This window comes from Rhea americana, unplaced genomic scaffold (assembly GCF_003343005.1).
Source record: "Rhea americana isolate MKP2758 unplaced genomic scaffold, rheAme1 scaffold_157, whole genome shotgun sequence".
Taxonomy (NCBI): domain Eukaryota; kingdom Metazoa; phylum Chordata; class Aves; order Rheiformes; family Rheidae; genus Rhea; species Rhea americana.
The window spans coordinates 390,484-412,176 of record NW_028185672.1 but is presented as its reverse complement, the minus strand read 5'-3'; the positions used below and the strand labels follow the sequence as shown (position 1 = coordinate 412,176).

The 21,693-nt window shown below is 37.3% G+C and overlaps 1 protein-coding gene across 1 annotated transcript in view; it reads left to right on the top strand.

Moving 5' to 3' along the window:
• Nucleotides 1–21,693, top strand: part of SNCA (synuclein alpha) — a 74,944-nt gene that overhangs the window by 5,271 nt on the left and 47,980 nt on the right. The window contains exons 3-4 of the mRNA XM_085299927.1: nucleotides 3,581–3,622; nucleotides 11,598–11,743. Of these exons, the coding sequence (XP_085156053.1) occupies nucleotides 3,581–3,622; nucleotides 11,598–11,743 (188 nt within the window). The remainder of the gene's footprint in view (nucleotides 1–3,580; nucleotides 3,623–11,597; nucleotides 11,744–21,693) is intronic.

Below are 21,693 nucleotides of genomic sequence, written 5' to 3'. Positions count from 1 at the left end.
GCAGTTACATTTAGAACTGGGTTACCATGTCTCCTTCAAGAGCTGTGGGTGTGAAGCAGTAATGAAATGAGCTGCAATCCCTACTCCCACTCACTTTGAAACTGGGAGCTGAGAGCAACAGTGTGATGCTCTTGCATAGTATCAGCARTATATTGCTAAAGAGTCCCTTTGAGTCCTGTGAGGTTACCAGGGAGCTAAAGTTTTTGCTCAGTTGACTCGAGTGTGTTTTCAGTGGTTCAGAACAGAAGTTCCTGAGTTGATTACTCTTCCTTTCTTCTATAGTATAATACAGTTAYAGCTTATCAGGAGAAGAGTGGGTAGCAGAAGAGTAGTTTACTTCTCTCTGTGCTTTATTGGCACCTGGTCAGAACAGCACAGTCTTGAACCATTTGGCAAGATCATCTTAATTCCTCAGTTGCAGTCTCTAAGGTTTCTTTTTTTCCTTTGGGAGAAGAAAGGCCAGTGGTGTAGTTAAGGAATTCAAGGTCCATCTGGTGGAATAATGGGCTTCAGAAGTCCCTGTGGAAAATCTAAGTGGGCAGCGCTCAGTAGTGAATATATTCCTTAGATGCTGATTTCTCCTTTCCCTAATCTGGGCTTATGTTCCTTGTTTTCAATCAGCTGTTAATAAGTGCCCTGATTTTTCAAGGAGAACTTGCTTGGTATATTCTACACATCTCCTAAAGGGCCTAGAAGTGAGTGTTTGGCCAACCTACRGATGTACAGAACAGTTTTACTGAATTACAGTGGCAATAAGAATGCAATGAGGAATGTTTGTTGTATTTTTTGGTGACTGCGAAGGTGACAAAGGAARAAAAATCAGGTTTTGATGTCCCTTGCTCATGTGTATTACAGCCAGGAAAAGTAGCATTACCTTGTACTACAGTTGTTTCTGTATCACCTAAGCAGTGTCACTCAGTGTTAGGTCCCTTTGACTTTTTAATTTCTGTTGATTTCCCCACTGTTATGCAGGATACAATCAGCAAGTTTTTTGTGATGTTTTTGGGGTTACCAGAATGAAAGACAGCTCATTTCTATCATGAATTTATGGGAATAACTAGCTTTCCCTCACTGCTAGTCAGAATTTGTCCTACTAAATGCAGCTGTCTCATCTAGGCCCTGTTCTGGCTGGTGCTACTGTTGTACTTACAGATCCTATTATAGCTGCGACCACAAAGAGCTGCTGAGTGTGCCGCAGTAGAGCAAATGGTATTTAGTTCTAACATGCTGTAAGGTCCGGATCACTGCTTAGCTGATTCTTTGTCAATGGATCGATTTGGCTACGCATGTCTGTTCTGTATGGGTCTGTTAGTTATGCTCTCCTTAAAGCATATTTTTCAATAATGGAGACTAGCATTTTAAATTTATTGTGGTTATAGCAGTGTTACACCATGGTAAGCAAAGTAAGAATCGACTTGCAGGTGTTGCTCTGGAGATGCATGCAGTATGGAGTTTCTCAGGGAGTCCTGCAAGGGACTGAGTAGCTGCTATTCACAGGTTGGCATGTGAATAGATTGGATGATCTAGCCCAGGACTGAAGAGTAACTTCAAGATAAATGAGATTGAGATTAAATTCCAATCTAACAAAGCATGTGTAAGTATATGCTTAATATTAAGTGTTCAGATAAACTCACTGAACTGCTACGACGGTGTTTAGTCTGTTTCTAGAAGTGGGTAGAACTAGATATCTGTTTAAATTTCAGTGTTTATTTGAAGTGCCTTGCTTGTTCAGATCTCATGACCCTGCAAGATTGACAGCTGAAGTCCTAAGACAAGTTCTTAGATATTAAAAAGATTCTACTACCTTGGTTTAATTAAATGAATGTGTTCTTGAATGATAGATATTTTCTCTAAAAGAAAAACTTTTCTAAACAGTAAATGAGAATAAGAGGAGGGRAACTTCTCAGCTGCTTAGTATGTTCATTAGCTAGTTAGCTAATTTTCAAGCCAGGAATTTTTCAAAGTAACCACATTAAGTGGTTATGTCTGCCTCATTTTTCCAAGATAACTATAACACTGTAAGGAATGTGAATTCATTTTAGTTAAGGACATTTTTTTTTTCTGCCCTCACTCTTGAACAAAGCCTTTTTAATGTTGTAATCAATCTGTTTGCCATGAATACATGGTTTAAACTTCAAAAGTTGGCACTAGCGGCAAGTAAAACACTGGTGGATGAGCTTATACTTCATTTTCAATATTTAGTTATATTATGAAGAACAGTGGGAAGAAAAGCTTTCTTACAATGCCAAAGAACACTATTCCTTCCAGCTCTCTATCACCTTTCCTTCTTGATATAGATACTATGAAGTCTACCTTCTCAGGTTTTGACTAGCTGCTTTTTATTTTTAATGAAAACATGCATCTACCTCCACACATACCTGTAGTATTTTCAACAGTGATATACTAAAGTTATATGGATATTAAGAGTGTAATGTTAGAAACATAAAAGATGTCCCAAATATTGACTACCATCCAGACAAATTGTGTGTAACCAAGTAACTTTTTTCATAGTTAAAAAGTCACCCTGTCTCTAGCAGACCAGCAGGCAAGATAATGAAGAAAGAGGCTTAAACTATGTTTGTGAGGCTTAATTGCACATTAAGTTTCACAGTCCACAGATGAGCACAAATCTTTGAAACACAGCCAAATTATAGAGCTCTGACAAATAACTGGTAGGAAAAAAGACACAAGACTGTTTTCAAAAGCAGTATGTGTTAATTTTWTTCTCTTATCACTGAAGATGCTAGGGACTTTGACACCTTGCATGAAAGGGGAACAAAGTTTTTTTTTTACATAAGCATTCTGGAAATTGATTTGGTCTTCAGGGTGACAAAGTTGYATTAGTCTTGCAGATTGAGTGTTATGGCTTAGTCTATTACTAATTTTCAATCYGTCTGTGTAGTGTCCTTGCATAGTCTGTATGTGCCTGTGACAGGGTGCTAGGGAGACCTTRGGTTTGACCCCAGTGGCATTTTCATGTTCAAATATTATCTCCTGTTTAATGTTTCCTCTTTCAGATTATCTTCCATCTTATCCTGGCTAACACTTCTACAAGCTCTCCATGATCATAACCAATTCAGCTCTCAGTAGGTTTAGTAATATTTGCTAATCCTTGCAGACTGAGACCTGAGTAGGAGTTGTCAGATGGAGTTGAAAGAATCTTTTGGAAACTTTTGTTATCATTATCTAAAAACGCATGCTTCAGTCTCTTTAGGATGTTAACACTAACATGGCCTCCATGTGGAGTCATCTATATATAATTTGCAGAGTGGGATGCTTAATTAACATCATAATTCAAATGGCAAGGAACATAAGACAAATATTACAGAAGTGTTTCCTGTATCGTGATATTCATGTTTCAATAGTCAATAGATTTATGCAGTTGCTCTTTATTGATGGTTTTGGCCTTTCCTGTAGATTGAGTCTCTTTTGGATTAATTTTAATAGTATTAAGAAATATTGCATGTAAGTAAAATCTATCTACTGACTCCTCTTTCATCAGTCACTTAGTCTTTACCAGTATTTAGGAATATATTGGCAACCTAACATTACCTGATATCTAACACTTTTCTTTGTTTAGGTTCCAGGACCAAGGAAGGGGTTGTTCATGGTGTCACAACAGGTAAGAAATATAATACATTTCAACCACTTCCATAAGTTTGTAGTTAATTTATTTGTTAAACTATGTCCATCTTTTTGAGAGCATGCCAACTTACAAAGGATTGAAAACCYGTAGTTAGAGTCAAGAGACAGAAAGCAACACTTGTTTTGTCAATCCATACAGTTTTCTCATAAGATAAAATATTTAAATTTAATATAGTTGTTCATGTGAGGTGGGTTTTTCAGCTATGTTCCAAATCAAATCAGGGTATGCTGGCATGAGTCAGGAGACTAATCAAACCAGACTGCTGAACAGAAAGAAATAGCTTGCATTTTTGAAAGCATGTAAGTCAAGGATTTCCTTGTTTTGCTTTTTGTCAAAGGTAAAATATTCTATTCTGGAATGTCATAAACCAGTCGGCATAAGATTGAATTCTGTTTTGATGTATTCTGCTATAAAGAACTTATGCCTGTAGAAGCTGGAAGCCTGGCTCTTATACCAGTCTGTGTCACTGTGAGCTGAGGAGGAAGAACAGTGGGGAATGGAGGTAGGAGTGGAGAGAAGAAATGCCACTAAAGGASGAATGTGGAAGGCAAAGTGGGAAGGGACTTGATATATGTCGGGAGAACTCCCATCTGATGATTTAAGGYCTCAGTAGAACCAGTCAGACAAGGCTGGTGCTGGTGGAAGAGGCAGGGATTACGGCAACAAATTAAAAAAGGGGCAAAWAATGCAGAAGGAACCTCTTCATATAACAGTGATTGAGAGATAAGGAAGGTAGAAAGGAAAGATTTTTTTCTACTATCTTTGCATTTAAGGCAAAGAACAATGTCAGCAGGTGGTCTGTGCTGAGGTCTCCTAGGTTATTCACAGTGAAACTGATGTAAAATGGAGTTTCACCTTTGCGGTTCCTAATTCTAGACCTGTAAAACAGTTATTGCTGTAACTATGGCCTGTTTGGCTGTACTAAACTACCACTGAAACTGACTACCTCTAGTATGATTAAGTATAGCTGTGGCAGTAGAGAATTCAATATGAGCTTAGCACTTGCGTGTTGCATTCTTGGTGGCTGTTTTGTCCTTGCCTGAGGTCTGCTTCCAACAATGCATAAATAATGTAGTTTCAGATAATGTTTACTGCAGCCACAGGCATGCTGTGACTGAAGTATGAACTGCATCACATCCTCTGTTCCTAGAAGGTTCTTGTGACCTGTGTCTTGCTGGACCAGGTTGGGTGGCAAGATAGAGGGGAAGTAACTTTTGGAAAGAAACGGATTTCAGAGTCTTGAGTTTAAAAAGGGGGGGAGGGTTCAATTCCACTTAAAGATTTTAAAGTGATACCTTACTTCATAACTTCATAATCTTTCAATGGCAACAGCACTTTCCAGCTTTGAAGTTAATGCTGTTGTGTATGTTTTCACATTAGTACTTCAACACTGAAAAACACAGTGAACTTAAATATTAAACTGATTTGCAAGAATCACTTTTAGGAATGAACTGAAATCAGTAATCAATGTAGAGTGACTGGTAAGTGGCAAAATGGAGTTTTTTGATATCTCTATACTGCAGGAAAACCTCAACTGACCTCAAAGCATTAAATAGAATGTGTAACTTTATGCTGTAGAATATAGGGGTTGAGATATGAGAAAATACTTGATTCAARCATCTTGAATCCAAGAGATTCAAGATGTTTTTTCTAAGAAGTCAGAAAAACTGGGAGTAGAAGGGGGAAGGGTGGTAGTGTTAACGGTTTTTCTATTCCTGCTATGTATGGTATCATGCACCTGTGCTCAAGTAAGTCAAGCTGGAAAAGATAAACAACTACAGGAAGACTTGCTTGCCAGTATTTAATATCATACTCCAAATAAATGGTTGAGAAATAAACCAAGAGTATTCTTAGTAGTAAAACTGAGCAGAAAATCTGATTATCCTACCTAATTTAGTTTTAGGCTTAAGTGTTCTTGTTGTGAGGTTTGGAATCACAGCCTGTAGGATGTCAGTTAAGGAAGAAGCAAAGTGTTCTGTAACCAGCAGAGATTAGATCTGAAGCCTKTATATATCCAAACATCATAAATGTGTGAACAGCATTGAATGGCACTAAAAAGTCGGTAAAGGTGATGTTGACCAGCCAGGCTTTGTCTTAGAATGAAAGTCAAGGATACTTGCATGTGTATGAAGTTTTTTGAAGCACTGGGATCTGTCTGTAGCAGGTTAGGAGGAAGGAAGGTAGTTTCCCATAAAGCTGAGAGAATTTTCTGGAATCATGTGAGTGTCTATCAATTGTCATCTTCATAGCAAGACAGAACTTGAACTATATGAATGGAACTTTTGACAGGTTTGAAAAGATGCTGACTTTTTTTCTAATACGTGAAATAGACTATAATGCGAAACAAAGATCTCCTCTGTAATGTTGCTTCTATAAAYAAAATCTTCATAAAAGAGTTGAGTTTTTCAGGCAAAACAGTGGTAGCTCATCACCCACTTCAGGAAATGAGTGACAAAATGAAACAGATGAATCTAATGCAAGTTGTGCTGTAGTTTGCGTATTTCTGGGCTATTAAACTCAGAAGGCAGTGGCTGAATGACAATGGGTAGAATATATGCAAGTTGTAATGTGGCAGTGAGAAAAGGGAAATTGATAAATACAGAGCATGGTTTCCAAAATAAAACAGGATGGGTCAAATAGTATAAGAATAGAGAAACAGCTCTACTACATATCTAAAAAGATGATGCAAGCCTATGAAGACTTTCTGAAAAGCAGAGATGGTAGGTCAAAATTTGGATTGACTGTAATGATGCTATGAAATACAATGTGAGAATCCTCTAAGAAATGTTAGTGAAGTTGTCTTAGAAATCAAATCTATTTATTTAAATGTCCTTAAGTTTGTAAGATAACTGCCTTTTGAAGACTCAAAGGCCTACTTGTCTCTTCTCATAGGACAGAAGTGAGTTAATTCTGTTTTTTTATTAATGCCCTAGGGTATTAATTTTATGCGAAACCTGAGACAAAATTGAATAGTTCATGTGAAGAAAGACAATTTGAGGGATTGGAGATGGTCAAATACAAATCAGGATAGTAGAACAAAATGTGTTTCTGATTGTGTGTGCCTGTGGTATGCATGCTTTACAGGATTGGCCTATGTAAGCATCTCTGTTTGCTAGCTTTTAGATGATGCTTAGAGAGATCATCCTCTTGGAGGCCAGTGAGGAGAGGGAATGATGGCCACTTACTCTTCTTGAGGGAAACGAGTTTATAGTGAGATCCTCCTTTTGTTGGGGAGAAATAGTAAGTTTTGTTATCACTGAAAGCTCTGGATGCTGTTTGCAGATACTGACCTGGACAGGAAGACTGGGGTGCTCTAAGAGTGACATGAGAGATTAATATTAAAACTGAGCATGACAGCAGTGTGTTTTGGGGAAACATTCGTCACTAGGCTTTACAGTCTAGCCTTTCACCTTGTCAAAATGTGAAAGCGAAATTATGAGCATCTATCTGCAGTTCAGAAATCTTTCCTGACAAGGTTGAATGAGTGTATGACCACTCCTTTCTACCCTATTTAAATTCCRAGGTCTTACTAGCTTTCCTGTTTTTTTGAATAGCTTCTGGTTTAAAACTCCTTTGCTGGTGAATGGACTCAGGAGCTGACATGCCTCTAAGTGCTTAGAAACTAAATATGCTTTTTAGTTGGCTTTCCAAATCCAGAAAGATTAGATTGAGGAGTTTCTTTAAAGTATGACCTGATTGTACCAGGTTTAACAGCATCAAGACACTGTAAAATGAAGATGCCTCATTGTAATTCACAGGAATGTAGTGAACAAGAATTTCTCAGGTCACTATCTTTAGCTCTGAGAAAAGAGGAAGTCTTGCTTACTGGTCTTATGGCATTAGCTTGTGTGTTTGATTTGCTTGGCATCGTAATAAACATGCTTGACCTTTGACTACAAGTGTGTAATTCATCCCTCTTGTTAGTCTCCCATGGATAAGTGTCCAGAAATGTACAGTATTTATGATTCAGTGYTTACTATTTCCTAGTAACCAGATGAAGTAAAAAACTAATTTACATWAAAGATCAGAGCACAAAAGCCCTCTGCAYCAATATTTCAACCACGYGCTARTTTCCTGAAGCTGAACAAAAACAGTTTCAACAGTCAGGAACCATAGTCAGCTTTTTTCTGCATTTCTTATTTAATCATTTTTGCTTTTCTTAAATATTTTTAATCTCCTTGTGTTGATATTCCTGCTTTTGTCTTTACTCCATCAGATAGCTTCTAGAGGACAGGTAAATACAAGAACCCTCAGCGTATTAGTAGCTTTTTGTAAATACATACAATATTTTGTCTCAAATACATATACAAGGCATATACTTAATGAATTACCATTTTGTTCTGGATAATTTCATTATCCAAAGATCATATGTTTACTTCCAATATTCATACAGTAACTCTGGATGAAAAGTTGTCATTTTAAATTGTTCCAGAAGTTTTCATGTTAATGCATTATATTAAACTATATTCCCTAGTAAGCAGGGAAAAGAAAGCTTGAAGAGCAGAATGACTAGCGGAATGCTATAGTCAGTATTAGAATTGCAGTTTCAAAGTTAGCATTAGCGTGATCACTGTGTGCTGTTCTAAGATCACTCACTTGGCTGGGARATCTCTCCATGGATTGGCAGAAGTCATCTAGCTATAGCACTGTAGAGCTCTAGAAGTTGGTTTTACTCTGTCCTATGATGCAAAGCAGACATGAGCTTAAAGACTTACTGATTTAAGACCACTTATACAATGTGATACGCAGATTGATTTTAACTAKTTATCAACCAACTGCATTCTGAACTGATTTGTTTGTTTGCACTTAATGCTTTTTCCCTTATTACTACATAGTGTAAGCAGTAAAATATGCAAGATTGGAAACCTACATTTTCTTTTCCTCGATCACTAGGGTTCCATAGCGGAAAGATTAGAGTTACAGCTTATTTATAGAACCAATCTGGTAACAACTTAGTGTTTATGTATTCCTTACAAATAGGATAGAGGACTTTACGCTTCTAGTGGTAGGAGACACTTAAATTTAAACTGTGTAGTTTGCTGGATTTGTCCTTCGGAAGATTTGAGCTGTGAAGGTGTCTTACTGGAAAACTAACTTACTGGTTTGATATCAAGAGATAAGTTGCTATGAAATATTTAACATGCTAGGCTTTTAGTTTTCAGCATCTTTAGATATCTAGAAATGCCCCAATATTTTAAGTAGATACAGGTGTACTTGTAAACTGGGCCCTAAATCTCATTTAAGGCCATCAACTTCTGTGTGTTTGAAGTTTTCACTCAAGAAAAAATACCTCAATTCATGTCTGACAGAGCCAATGTAGTGTGTAAGAACTACGTTTCAGATGGGAGATGCTGCTTGGATGCCATGCTTTGCATGACATGCTTTATGTTCTGTAGAGAACAGCTTGCTTTGTTCTTTTAAGGTGAAGACACTTTAAGACTTGTCTCTTGAACACAGCTTTCCTTAAGAAGGTAGATTTCTATTGACTGAGTGGCATATGATTATGACTGTTGAGGTCGGTGATTACTACCAGCTTGCCTGGAGTAATGATTTGGCGGTTCTCTCTGCAGTGACTAGAGACARTGTCAGATGGTACATTTATATGCCTTTACTTGTACACACAGAAGCAAGCTCACACTTGAGGAAATGTTCAACATCTGCAATTTTTGTGCACTTCTGTTTGTTTGACTTATTTCCTTATGGACCACAGTTAGARATATAATTTGGTACTTTGGCTTACCACAACTTCCTGAGGACCATGAAAATAACTGGTGGCACTATGTGATACGGTAAATGAGTTCTTCAGTGGTACCTCTTGTCWGTTTTCTTATGCGAAGAAGCTGAAGAACATCTAAATATACTACTTCTGTTTTATCAGGTATTTTGTTTTTGTGTCAATAAGTGTTAGCAGCCTGAKTCTTTGTCCAAAGTATTTTCTCCTTCCAGATACAGATTACTCTAGAAAAGTCTTAGTACATGTAAACAAACAAAAAAAAAGGCAATTTCCCAAAACATCCTCATAGGGGAAACTRCAGTCATTGGACAGATGCTTTAGATAGGTGGTCATACTTGCCACAATGACAATCTGAGTGTGGTTATAATAGTGACATCAGGAATTAGGCATTCTATGTTGCAGCTGATCTAAGGCATCCACAGTGCACCAAATTTGACTATTTCTTCGTGTTTTGTTACTGATATTGTTTGAGGAAGATTTTTGATAAGAAAATCAACCGTGATTTACAATGAACACAATGCAGCTGTACCTTATCCCTTTATCAAAGGGAAGAGGATCAGTCTRCTTAGAGCAGCTGAGCATATGATCCCTTGACAATATCAAGCCTGCTAAATTTGTCTGTTAAATATTCTGTTGTTCAGTGTATTTTGGGAAAGGAAGAAGTTTTCAAAAAATAGTGTATGACATGTCTATACCTAAAAACTAAAACTTAACACAGAAGAAAATGTTAGCAAAGATCCCTTTTCATATCTTCTGTTAGTTTAGTCTTTCCTTTCCTGCAGAAGGAATGAGACCAGAAAAAGGGAAAGAGCAAAACTGAAACCTACTGAGGTGTGTGTTGTCCTGCTTTATAATTAAAGCTCCTSGTTTTGGTCATAATATAAATAATACTCATAATTCATTACTAACTTTTCATTGAAAGTCAGAATGAGACAGTTAAGTGATTTGCCTCCATTTCCAGCCAGCAGATACTTATTATTCAGGTCTTTATTAAAACCTCATAACAAGCACATTGCTTACTTCTCAAGCTGCTGCCTAATTGATATTATTTAATGCTAATTATAGCAATCTCTMCAGTGTACCCTGTGATATGGACAGCTGATGCTCTTTATGTGAGGAATTAATCTAATCTATAGAAATCTGTGTATTCAAAAACATTTTGAGAAAGTAGTCTATTTGCTTAGCAGAGTCCAGTCTGCATACATCAAGATTGTGTCTAGGGTTATGAATGTTTTATGGACCAGGTAGTGTTTTAGCTAGGAAAAAGCATAGAATTAGTTAGCATTACAATGGTTGATGTTGGATGCTTTTGAAGAACAGTCCCTTGTTTAAATAACTAAGTGGGTGCTCAGGTTTTCTGCAAATCTGGTCSTGTAACTTTAAGGCATGAAGTCATCTGATATTTCTTCTTAATGACTCCACTACAGGGCAAGCTGCTTGCAGGAGAGAGCCCATGGGAATGAGTGTGCAGAAAGAGTCATGTAATACTCTGAAAGGCAGAACAGCAACCACTAATGTATATGCAGGCTAAATGAGTTGTAGTCTCCCTGGGGCTTTGAAGTCAGTTATTAATCTAGTTTGTTTTGGCATCTTTTGCTCATTCAGTCTTTTTGTGGATTAGTACATTATGGATAAAAACAGCAGCAGTGGGGCAAAAATTAGATAAAAGGTTGTGTTAACCTCTGGTTGAGCAACAGTTGCTCAGCTTAATAATCAGGTATGTTTTAAAYAAAAGAATAATTAGTGGCTTTTGGGTCTAACATAAGAAATGTTATCTTCCACTCCCTATAACATATAGCAAGTGTGTTCTGTGGGCTAAATGGAATGCACTTCCAAGTTGTACTATTGTACTACATTGAATGCAAGTGTTGTATGTTATATAGTGATGTGGGCATAATAAGGGCTTTTAAGCAATGACTTTTCTTCCCCATGGTACAACTATGTGAATAGAAATGGCAAATGTCTTTTTTCAAGCAAAAGAAACTGAGCCACAAATACACCTTATTTCTGCCTTTATTACTGCTCCAGTATTACCAGATTGATAGTCTCATTTCTTATSATCCACTTGGGGTATAAGAAGTATAATGGCCCCACAGCTTTTCATGATGGCTTGCTGTCAGTAAAACTTGGAAATTGAATGTGTCAGTAGCTTACGGCTCCCAGAGCTGTAATGTATTCGTACATAATATATATGTGTGTGTATATTTTTCTCCTCAGTGGCTGAGAAGACTAAAGAGCAAGTATCTAATGTTGGGGGTGCTGTGGTGACAGGAGTGACAGCAGTGGCCCAGAAGACAGTGGAAGGAGCTGGGAACATTGCAGCAGCTACTGGCTTGGTGAAGAAGGATCAGTTGGCTAAACAGGTTTGTTTATGATTTTTTTCTGGCTGAAGCAAATGGGATTTGAGTGGCCTCCTTAGACTGAGTGAGAGATGAAGTATGTCTTTTGGATTGTCAGTGGTATTTATGCAGGATGGCTTGTTAGGCTAAGCAAATGAATAACAAAGCCTCCTGCTGTTTATTGTCTAGTTTGAGCAGCCTGCAGGATTTAGGARCTTTAATAGGACTGGGTATCTAACTTCTGGCTCTTCTGAGAAGTCTAATATTAAACATCATTTAGTGTACTCCAGTGATGATTCTGACCTTTGCTGCCTGTAGTGAGAGCCAGCACCTGTAAGACTGCTAAACTATTGAATGTGAAACTGTTTTGCAAATAGTCAGGACTGAATTGGAATTCTCTAGAACAGACAGACTAAGCAGCTGGATCATGAAGTTTGAGACGATTTGTATCCTCCTCAGATGAGAAGCAGAAAGGATCATGTACCGATACACTCACTATTGGATGCTTGTTTCTTTAGACTTTGAAAATGTATGAATCTAAAATAAGACTTAAATGGAGACTTCCTGTCTTCAATAAATAAAATGTGAATTCAAAAATGCCTCTGAACTACTTCGAGCTCTACAGATTAATTTCTGTTCTGACACATCATGTACAAACAAATGTAGATCTCTTCAGAGGTGAAGTTTTAGTRTGCAGTATGCATTTACTGCATTTTTATTCTAGGTATACAGCAATCATTCTTCCAGTTACATTGGGGGAAGGTAGGATTCCTGATAGCTGATGGGAATGATGTGTTCTAAAGCATGTATGCCAGTGTTTGGAGACAAAAGACAATCATCTCCTTTTGTACTGTTTTGTGTGTGGATGCTTATGTGTTAGGAAAAAATAAGGGTATTGGGAATATTAATATTAACCCACACATGAAYTAAGCAGTTCAATGGTGTATTTTTTTGTTTAATATCTAGATAAGCTGTTAAAACTGAATCCTTTTAAAAAAGCTCTTTATCCTTATCTGCAATTGAAGCATATTTCTCTCTGACCTAAAAATCCTACTGGTRCTTTAGAGAAGGAAGGTAAAAGTGGAGTTATGTTGTGAACAGGCATTTGTCCCACTGCAGTTGGCTGGTCTTGAAAACATTTTACAAATTGTTTTGTTCTTTTTCAAAGCAGCTTTTCTTGAGGTGGGGGGGAAGGAGAGAAGGGGAGGTGGTACTATTTTCCTTAAATTCAATTGCTACGGGAAAAGCAGTATTTTCTTTATATCTGATTTCTTTTTTTTATAAACTGTACTGAAGACTTTCAGAATTGAGAATCTAAGGAATTGCCAGGGGATATATGAGTAYAGAATGACCCCAGTAGTCTGTCCTTACTTTTTGCTGAAGTTTACAGATCTCTTCAGTAGCTTTACACAGGGAATTACGTTCTTTTCTGGTAACTCTTGAAACCMTTTACTCAGTCTTACAAGTATCACTGCTGTAATATGCAGTTACTAACTTCAGTGTTGAGCACACATAGCATTTCTTCATCTTAATATAACATTAATATGCACTTAATGGAAAATTCTATACTGATTTTTGTTCTATACACTAGAAATCTTAAATGTGATTTCCCATCGTGCTTCATATTTGGAAATCATGTCTGTGAAATTAAAGAAGGTCCATAATGTGCTTGCCTATTGTTCCTTAGCCTTGTAAATAACATCATTATTTTGAACCGGGGCTTTGTTATTTAAATATGTAAAACCATTCATTTGATTCCTGATGCAGACTTTGTTTAGATTGATATTCTCAGTTATCTATGGGGTGTGCTCATCTAGCTGGTTAATACCTGCAGTTCCTGGAATATTTTGAGACTGCCCTACTAGTTTTGCAAGGGATGAAAAGCCACTTGAAAATGTTAAGGTCAGACATCAGACATTTTAAAACCTAGTATTTTTACTTGTGTACAATTCAGGCATGTACATGAGACTTGTATTTTCCTGGTAAACTGATGTTTGGATGGGGTCCAGGTATGGCTATTCAGAATACAGACCATGGGTATGGGGCAGCTTTGTCCCAGTGAACACTTCTAGCCTGGAAGTTGGATATATGTCCCTTGTAAGAAATGGTAGGTCTTTCTGAAATAAGAGAAAGTAAGAACACATACAATTGAAATACCTATTTGACTTTGTCAAATTACATCTGTCTGTCGCATCCTTAATCTAGTCTCCTCTGGACATAAGAGGCCACTATTAGCAAATTCATTCCTTGAGCTTGAGTATATCTAGCCAGTGCCTTTGGAGAGATTGTTCTTGCTATGGACATCCATTTTTGGCTGTGCTCAAGCAAATGACAGTGTGTCCCACATGCAAGATGGAAGCTTATGTTGCTTGCACAGTAAGTTGCGTACGTGTTATAACAGAAATGAACACAGGCAACATTGCAGGATGACTTTTTTTCCACAGAAGACTATAAGGCATTGACTAATGACCTGTTAGTTTGATTGGCCCCTGAACTTCTGATAGATTCTCTTTCAGTTCACGTGCACCCACGTGGTTTATCTTGCAACTGAATACAGCAACTAGATAGTAATTCAGGTTGGAAGGGGTCTCTGGAGGCTATGTGGACTGTTGTTAACTTCATCAGGCTTCCAGGCAACTGCAGAGGTCTGTTTATGTGCCATCAGTGATAGTATTGGGGACTGATACAAATATCAGATCTTGCAAAACGTGCCTAGAAGTTGGTCTAAACTGGCCATTGCTAGGGTTTCTTATTTGTGATCTGCTTGCGTGTATGAAAGCCTGTAATCCAGTGTTGATTGGCATTTTTCTTGTGGCTTAACAGCTGTCTGGGTTTTGACTTTCAACCATCTCATTAAAGAGCAAGGTGAGGTCAGATGGCACGTGTGTGTTTACCTGCTGATACAGGAATGTTTGTGCAAAGGAAATGGTTGGCAGATTTTTGGTAAAATGCTTTCTAGAGAAACTTATGTCTGTTCAAGGCTGCCTAGTGTAGTCTTTAATAATACTGGCTGTGTGCCATTCTGCACAGTGCTTTGGCCTATGAAAAACAATCATCCAACTGGAGACCAGACTGGAGGGCTGCTTGCATACTGAACTGTCTGGCCCTCATCCTAACACCACTGTAACCAATGTAAGTAGGCAGTGCAAAGTGACAGGTGAGACTGACAGAGCTGACTAAATAGTGGCATGCTGAGAGCTCCCTAAAGGATTGAATCTTTGGAAGATACTCGCTTGTTGTATACAATAAGGATAGCTACTGCTCTTAGGTTTGTATTAGTTATTCTGTTAGAATACTACAAGTAATGTTTTAATAAATAGCAAGCCAATTCTTAAGATTTGAGTCCAAAGTYTTTTTTTTGGATTGCATTTACTCATGAATCATTTTTAATATGTACTTGTAGTTAGCATAAACCTATTAAAAATGGGTTAACTCTTTATAAACAAGTTGTAAATTGAGCCTAATCTGAAATGCTGCCAGCAAGAATACTGTTACTTGTAATGACTGTGGCTCTTGGGAGTGGAAAAGCTTTCTCTTTTTGTTAAGAGAAGAAAAGTGAAATGCTGAACTATATAAATAATACATCTACTTTCAGCATGTTCTGTGCCTGTACCTATTTCATTTATGTGCACAAAGTCATGCTTCTAAATTAATGATGTAAAAAATGAAGGAAGAAGATTGAACCAAACTACTTTTCCTGGAGCAATGAACTTGTCTTTCTAAGTTGAGGAAAGCTATGAGATTCTTTGAATATTCTGTTTTTCAGTCCAGTAAACATGTGTAGTAGACCCACTTAGTATTAGGGGATCATRGGTAGTGATTATCCAGTATATAGTGCACTACTTAACAGATTAAAGATTATAAGGCTTGCCATTTTTACTTTGAGTCACTTTAAAGTTCTTATTCTGACTAAATTCATGTTATTCCATGTTTTTGGTTCCCTAGCATCTCAAGAAGAACTCCTCTGCTACATTCTTATTTCTGTGATGAATAACAGGTACTTGTACTGTTCTAGCACCAAAAAAATCCTCAAGTAAGCTCAAGCCTAAAGGTGCTTGAGTATGATGCAAAGATAGTTAGATGGACTTCCTGCACTGATGAGCCTGCTGTTATGCAGTAGCAGGCCTTCTTAAGAGTATGATTGGTATCTATCTGTTAAATGCCTTTGCTTTTCATAGTGRCTCTGAATTTAGCACAGTACAGTCTGGATAGCACTTAAGAAYATAGAATTACAGTAGCAGACACTGGATAGTATAACTCATTGACTTAAGTCTTTCAAAGAAAAAGATGACCATAAATTTGATTGCAAGCTTAAACATTAGGCAATTTTTTTCAATGGGAAATGCTATTTAACTAAAAGCCCTTGCTAGTTGCTTTTATTGTGAAAATGAATACAGAAGAATGAATAATGGTAACTCTGCTATATTTTCTTTCYTTCTTCCCATCCTGTATTTCTTGGGACTCTGTATAATTCAGTGTCCTATCAAGAATATTCAATGAAGTACACAAGTGGAGAGGATTGCTTAATTTGGCTGGAATAATTAGTCTCATGATCAATCAAACTTTTCTACTGACCCATAATGTATTACTAAGGGCTGGGGTGAATCCCTTCTGGGGAATCACTGTCATCAAATATGCCAATATGTAGAAGCCTTTTTCTTCCTTTTTACAGGGAAGCTCCATGAGATGTTGTACACTGCTGAGAATAAAAGCATGATGAAATACACCCTAATTTTGAGATGTGAGCAACTTGGTTTTAATTAAGATACCAAGCATCAGTGTTCTCCAATCAGCTGTTATTTGTTCAGCTGAGCAGTCTTAATGGGAGAAGGGATGCAAATCCTGTAAGTGCTTTTGAAAATCTGTTTTTCAGTGGCAGTGGAGGTTTCCTATCTATTTTATTAAAATTTGAAATATGGATAATACTGCATCTTCTAAAGATTTGTTTTATCATTTCTTAATGGAACCTAGGCTTCCTGAGTGTTCCCCAAAAGGTATTAATTACCATTTGTAGATAAAATAAAAAATGGAGAGGTAACTTACACAATTTAACTGTTTAAAGAATGCAGAAATCTGTTTAGAAATCCTTCTATATATAGTTTATGCTGAAATATCCAGAAACTTGTGATCAATACTTGATTGATAGTGTGGTGCTGATAACGCCAAAGTCGCAGGTTTGATCCCTGTATGGGCCACTCACTCGAGGGTTGGATTAGACAATCTCCAGAGGTCCCTTCCAACCTTACCAGTTCTATGATTCTGTGATTCTGTCTTGGATAGTAGTCACCTTTACATGCCTAACACTAAAGTGTTCTCATTATTTTAGTAGGCTCCTGCATACAGTATAAAGGTCTTATGTCTTACATTTTTCAGGTGCTAAGCATTTTATTTTGTTTGTTTCTTTTCCACTGAGATGAATGTTCTGCAGTTTTCTCTGCTATAATACTGAAATGCCACACTGAAATTTTTTATTATCTTGTTAATTTTATTTTTATACCCTTTGTAAATACTCCAAATAGGTCTTACTGTGGCAGAAATCATTTTAGATGAAACCATGAGWTTTGATAGAATGATTTTTCACCTAGTTTCTTTATGCTTTACAGAATGAATGCTCAGCTTTTTGAAGGATCATAGCTCCCTGTCTTTCCAGTTCATAGGCAAGATGAGTGATCTTAAACTTTAACCCAGAAATACAAAGGAAAAGCTATTGAACAGAGATAGGATAGGCATTGTCTGAGGAGATGCCTTGTTTCCCCCTTCAGAAGGGGAATTAAGGAGTCCTTCACCTTTTTTTTTATGCTGTTAGCTAGTTGGTGTCCCAAGAGGCTAACAGATTCCAACACAAAGCAGGACAGTAAGTGTGAATGAATTGCAATGAGACTTGAACTGTTATTTCTTGRTGAAATAAGCAGGTTGACTCAGCTCCCCAGTTTGAAGTAGAGCTTTTGTGAGAAAGGCAAGCCTTGAATAAGGGAAGGAAACTTTATTAAGACTTAAGTGTGGCAGCTAAAGAAAAACTTTTACCTTACTAGCTTCTGGACTTGATGCTTTTCAGTAGACTCAGTAGTGCAAGCAGGCTGAGGAGAGGCAGCAGTATGTTCTCCTTCATTACTTTGTTACTTCTTACCATCTACRGCCCTGAAATAAGATTACAGTAGAGAATGGGTAAGCCCATGATTTAACGTATGCAAATGATATTTCTAGTGAGCCTGCCAAGCAGCCAAGCATCTAACCCTCTGTGCTTGCACAGTGAGCGGTGCCAGTTCTGCCTTGTGGTGCTAGGCAGAAGGTAGGCTTTTTTGGATATTCAGCACGGGCCTGACTGGTTCTGATAGTGACACCCATGTTCAATGTGTGGGGGTGACTACAGAAGTGCTCTGTGCTCTTGGAAAACTTGTATGCTGTGGTTTCCTGTAGGATAGCTGGCAGAAAACATGTCTTTGGGGAAGCCATATTGAGGTGTTAGAAGAAACCTGGTAGTAGGGCTGCTTGTGTAGTAGCATCTGAGTATCCTTTATGCTACTTGCTCTYAGCTTCTCTTAAAGCAAAGTATATGAAGTACACAACTTAATAGGGTTACTTTTTTCCTATCCCATTTTATCTCTAGCTTTATATATAGCATGTGRATGACTGCTGCAAAACAAAGGATACCTACCAGGAAATACTGATTCATGCTTGCTTTTTTTTTTTTAATATCTGTAGATGGATTCAGAATGGGCTAATGAAGGGAAAGATTCCACATTAGGGAATCCACATGGTCACCAGTTGAATTATGGAAGACTTCTAAAGAGAAAGCATTTGTAAGCTGTTTCTTAGAATTTGTGAAGGAAGCAGGACTAGCAGTGAATTGACTTGTTTCTTTTGATTACAGTATATCTGGACTAATGTATTTTGGTTGGGCTATTCTTATTGGGGATTGAACATTTCCAAGTCTTAAAATGTCAGTGTGTTGCATTAAAATATCTATATTGGAACAACTGAAAAGCTAATCCTTATTATTGAAACAAGTAGCAAAAAAACCCGATTTATTGGCAATAGTAAGGCATATATAAGTAAAAGATACTGAAGATCTGAATCTGCTTTCCCTGCACAGTCAATGTCCTCACTGAGGGCAGTGGATTTTTCTGGATGGAAATGCTGAGGAAATTGAGGTTATATAGATGTGTAAATTTTGAGTAGATTTGTGGGACTATGTTAAGCTCTTATATGGACATGCTGTTTTGGAATAAAATTGGCTTTGATTTCTTGATTTGTAACTTGTTCTAAAATTTAATAGTTGGATTTGAGGCCCCTTAATTTGGTTTCACTGTTGAATTTTGGTGTTTGTCTGTATGTAGGAAAGCCCAGGTACTTGATTTAGATGCAGTAGTATATGCTGATATTATAGTATTGTTAAAAAGCATATAATTTTTACTGTAGTGGTCTTAAACTTGCACACAATTTTATTTGGTGAAATATGCTAATTATGCTTACAGAAGATAGGCTAGTAAATAGGAAGGTCATGRAAGTGACCTAACATGGAACAAAAAATACAAAACCAACCAGGAAATTCCATGCTTGTCTCTTATTTTGCTTTATCATAGAATCTTTACTGTYGCTTTCCTCTCAGATAAGTAAGTACATCTTCTGATAGCACTTTAGACATAAGTTATATCATATTATGTCCTTCAAATGCCATTACTTGAAATATCTTAAGCTARGCTGAGCAATATAGAAATAAGTATGCATAGCAAGTAATACTATTTAGAAAGGGGGAGAGATTGGAAAGACGGATGATCCCAGATAGGACTGCTGGAGTTCCAGTTTTTACTGGTCAGTATTAAAGAYTTTTGAATTACAGTCTGTGCTTAGCATCTCCGGTTAGCAGAACAAGTGCCTTTCCAGTAAGGTGCATACTGTCAATATTTTTTTTTTAGAGGGCAAAATAGTATTTAAAGGAAGGCCATATTCTGAATACAATGCCTAAGCATGCATTTCAATGCATTGACATCTGACTAAACCAGAAGTTACTTGACAAGACAGCTTGTGTGTTGTTATCTAAATGTCTTGGAATTTATTGCCCTTCATTAATGAAGGAACAAATAAGTTTAATCTAAAGGTCTCATGAGATTTCTGGATATCCTGCTGATTTTCCTGCTGTTGGTTAACATTTGACTAGTGATGTTTCAAGTCTACCTGCTGCCTTCAGTATTTCTGAACATAAAGTATTACTAATTAGCAAAAGTATTACTAATTAGTTCAGGTAGCTATTCTGGCTTCATGTTGCTCTTTCCTTTCTAGTAATTACAGTCGTGGCTTGACCCTGGACAAATAATGTAGCTCACATCCTTAAACTGTATGTGTTTGTTCTTTGATCCCCCAAAATAAGGGTTTTATTAGCTGATAAAAGGTTGAATGTGCTCTGGGCTATGAAGTGTTCATGTATTTCACAGCACAGATGGTTGAGGTTGGAAAGGACCTCTGGAGATGTAGTTCAGTGCCCTTACATGATGAGAGTTAAAATATACAGATACAGGAGAGCAGTGCTTCATTTTTCTCCAAGTCGGGGAGGCAGAGAACACCCCCCTTATCCTTTTATCAGGAGACTGACTTTTGCATATATGCTAGGGGGGTTGCTTCTTTGTACACTTAGCTTTTTTCTTGTTTTCCCCCTCTTATTCATTCCTGAGGTCTCCTTTCCACCTTCATCTGATTTTCTTTCTAACTTAATATGCCCCTGTAGTATTGTTTGTGATGCTATTCACTGTGTGCAGAAGGATATTTTGTTATATAAGTCTGTCAAGCTAACGTAACACCAGTTCTGTTCGAGTGTTGCATTCTTTCCTAGGGATCAGTCTATGTGATTTCATGCAATGTTCATAGTAGTGTACTTTTTCCTGCTCTAAATAGAGTTGCCAAATGCAAGTTAAATATTCAGGAAGATGCTGCCTGCTGAGAAGAATATGTTTTAAGTTCATCTGGGGATGATTCATATTCACACCAACTATTTCTGTTCTTGCCCACTGTTGCATGAAGAAGTCTGTTTTGGGAGGCAAAGTTTCATGTAACCTGCAGTAGCTGTGCAGACTTGTGTGTGAAAACACCACTTCTATAATCTTCGAAGACTTTTATAAGTTTACAAACATCACTGCATTACAATAGTGGACTYGTTAGTGTCCTCTGCCATAATGTTAGTGTTCCTTTCCTCCACTGACCAAGATCAGCTGTTAAAGCCATGTTCAGGTATTCAAGATGGCAGGGAYCTTAAATGTGATTCATTGTCCATCTGGAAGTTATTTTCAGAGGATTTGTCAAGACAGCTAGTATTTGCTGATATGGTAGAAAGCAAGCACGGTAGCTGACAGGTTTTTTAGATGGCTATGAGTTTGGCAGGTGCTGAAATGACATTTCAGCAAAGCACTGCAACATGTATTTGTCTGCCAGTCTATTCAACAGAGCACTGCAATGGGATGTAGCTTCTCATAGGTATGGGTGGTGAACTGAAGTCCTGGGTTGCTGTGGTGATGATGGTAGCATAAACTTGGAAATGGTTCAGGACTAAAATATGAAGGCAGTATTTCTCTGTGGATAAATATTTATTGCTTTCAGAATTTCAGTCCAGTGTCATCCCTTAGAAATTAACTGTAGGTTAAAATAGGAAACRGAGGAGGAAAGAAGGCACGATGCTTTTATTAAGATTTCCTAATTATAAGCAATGTTGTAGTTATTACTATTAATAGTAAAACAGTTTGAGGTATATGTATACAGCATGGTTACTTGGAACTTTATAAAAAAACCCCTTTTTTTATTAATAGATCAAATCCTATGCTTAGCCTGGTGGCAGTGCAGATTTCTCTAAAGCTACTAGCACCTAAATAAGAGAAATGATCTCTCTTTCTATAGCAAACTATCATTAAACTGTGTGGGCTTCATTTGTGTTCAGTTGTATTAACCTTCTCTAATGATTAGATTTAAGTGGCCTGTGTAAGGTTTAC